This window comes from Mesitornis unicolor, unplaced genomic scaffold (genome assembly GCF_000695765.1).
Source record: "Mesitornis unicolor isolate BGI_N332 unplaced genomic scaffold, ASM69576v1 scaffold33446, whole genome shotgun sequence".
Classification (NCBI taxonomy): Eukaryota; Metazoa; Chordata; class Aves; order Mesitornithiformes; family Mesitornithidae; genus Mesitornis; species Mesitornis unicolor.
Window position 1 is genome coordinate 854 of NW_010189484.1, and position 1,561 is coordinate 2,414.

At 63.7% G+C, this 1,561-nt stretch overlaps 1 protein-coding gene across 1 annotated transcript in view; it reads right to left on the reverse strand.

Annotated features, from left to right (window-relative positions):
• Positions 1–68: 68 nt before the first annotated feature.
• LOC104541932 (serine/threonine-protein phosphatase 6 regulatory ankyrin repeat subunit C-like) overlaps positions 69–1,561 on the reverse strand; it is a gene marked incomplete at both ends in the record, with an annotated part of 3,496 nt that continues 2,003 nt past the window's right edge. The window contains 2 exons of the mRNA XM_010186099.1: positions 69–270; positions 655–726. Of these exons, the coding sequence (XP_010184401.1) occupies positions 69–270; positions 655–726 (274 nt within the window). The remainder of the gene's footprint in view (positions 271–654; positions 727–1,561) is intronic.

Sequence of the window (1,561 nt, forward strand, 5' to 3'; positions counted from 1 at the left end):
GGTGGACCCAGCAGTGGCCCCGAGGGTGGCTGAGCTCTGGCCACTCTGTCCCCGCTGCCCTCCCTCACCTGCAGCGTGGAGAGGCGTCCACTTCCTCTTCCTCTCCTTCACCAGGGCCGAGGCGCCGTGGCTGGTGAGCACCTCCACGCACTCGGTGGAGCCCCTCTCCGTGGCGAGGTACAGCGCCGTCCGCCCCTTGTGGTCCCGCACGTCGAGGTTCACCAGGGTTTCGGCAAGTGTCTTGAGGGCTTCACAGTGACCATTGTAGGCCTGGGGACGGCGCGCAGCACGTCAACGTGGAGCCTGGGGGGGCTGTGCCCGGATGTCCCCTCCTCGGGACAGGTCCTGCTCCCCCACAGCCACACATGCTCCTGCCCCAAATTGCCTCTTGCTGGTACCCCCAGCCCTGGCACCTCCCCAGGACCCGGCACCTCCCCAGGACCCCCTGGGACCCAGCAGCTCCCCAAGACCACCCAGGACCCAGCAGCTCGCCAAGCCCAAGCAGCTCCCCAGGACCCTCCAGGACCCAGCACCTCCCTGGCAGCTCCCCAGGACCCAGCACCCCGCCAGGACCCAGGACCCTTCCAGGACCCACTGTGAACCCACACGGAGCCCGCTCCCCCGCAGCCCTGGGGCTGGCCCGGCTGCACTCACAGCTAAGTGCAAAGGGCTGACTGGAACGGTGCTTTCCACGTCCTCCAGGCAGTTAAAGGACATTTCCAGGAGCTGCAACAGCAACAACACAAACCCATCGCTGCTGCGGGCTGTGAGGGGTGAGGAAGCAGCTCAGCTGCTCCAGAATGGCCCAAATTTTGGGATGGGACCTTCCCTAGCCTGGCTCTGCACAAACAGCCACATCGAGTCCCTGCTATCCCCACTACTCACACGATTCCCTTTGCCCACAGCCACAGATTATCCTATAATAATGCAGATATTCCAGACAACTGCAGGGCATTTTCTGTACCACAGGAGCTCTTCCCTGTCCCAGCTACTTGGGCTTTCCCCTAAAAGCCCAGCCTGGCTCTGCTGCAGGCACCCACACGTTCCCCTGTGCCGGGTACCAGAGCTCCTTCCTCTCCCATATTCTAGACCCAGGTCCTTCCCCCATGGCTTTCTCAGCACGATGGCTCCCCACGCTTTTTACCCAAACCCCTTTACCCTCTTCCTGGGCAAACCCTGCCCCATAGCACCTACAACACCCAGGGCCCTGCACCCCAAAACACCCACGGCCCTGAACCCTATGACATTCACCGCCCTGCACCTATGGCACCCAGGGCCCTGCACCCCAAGACACCCAGGGCCCTGGACCCCAAAACACCCACGGTCCTGCATCTAAGACACCCAGGGCCCTCCACCCCAAGACACCCACAGCCCTGAACCCTACGACACTCACAGCCCTGGACCTATGGCACCCAGGGCCCTGCACCTAAGACACGCAGGGCCCTGGACCCCAAGACACCCAAGGCACCCAGGGGTCTGGACCTACAGCACCCAGGGCCCTGCACCCCAAAACACCCACGGTCCTGCACCTATGACACCCAGGGCCCTGCAGCCGCACCCG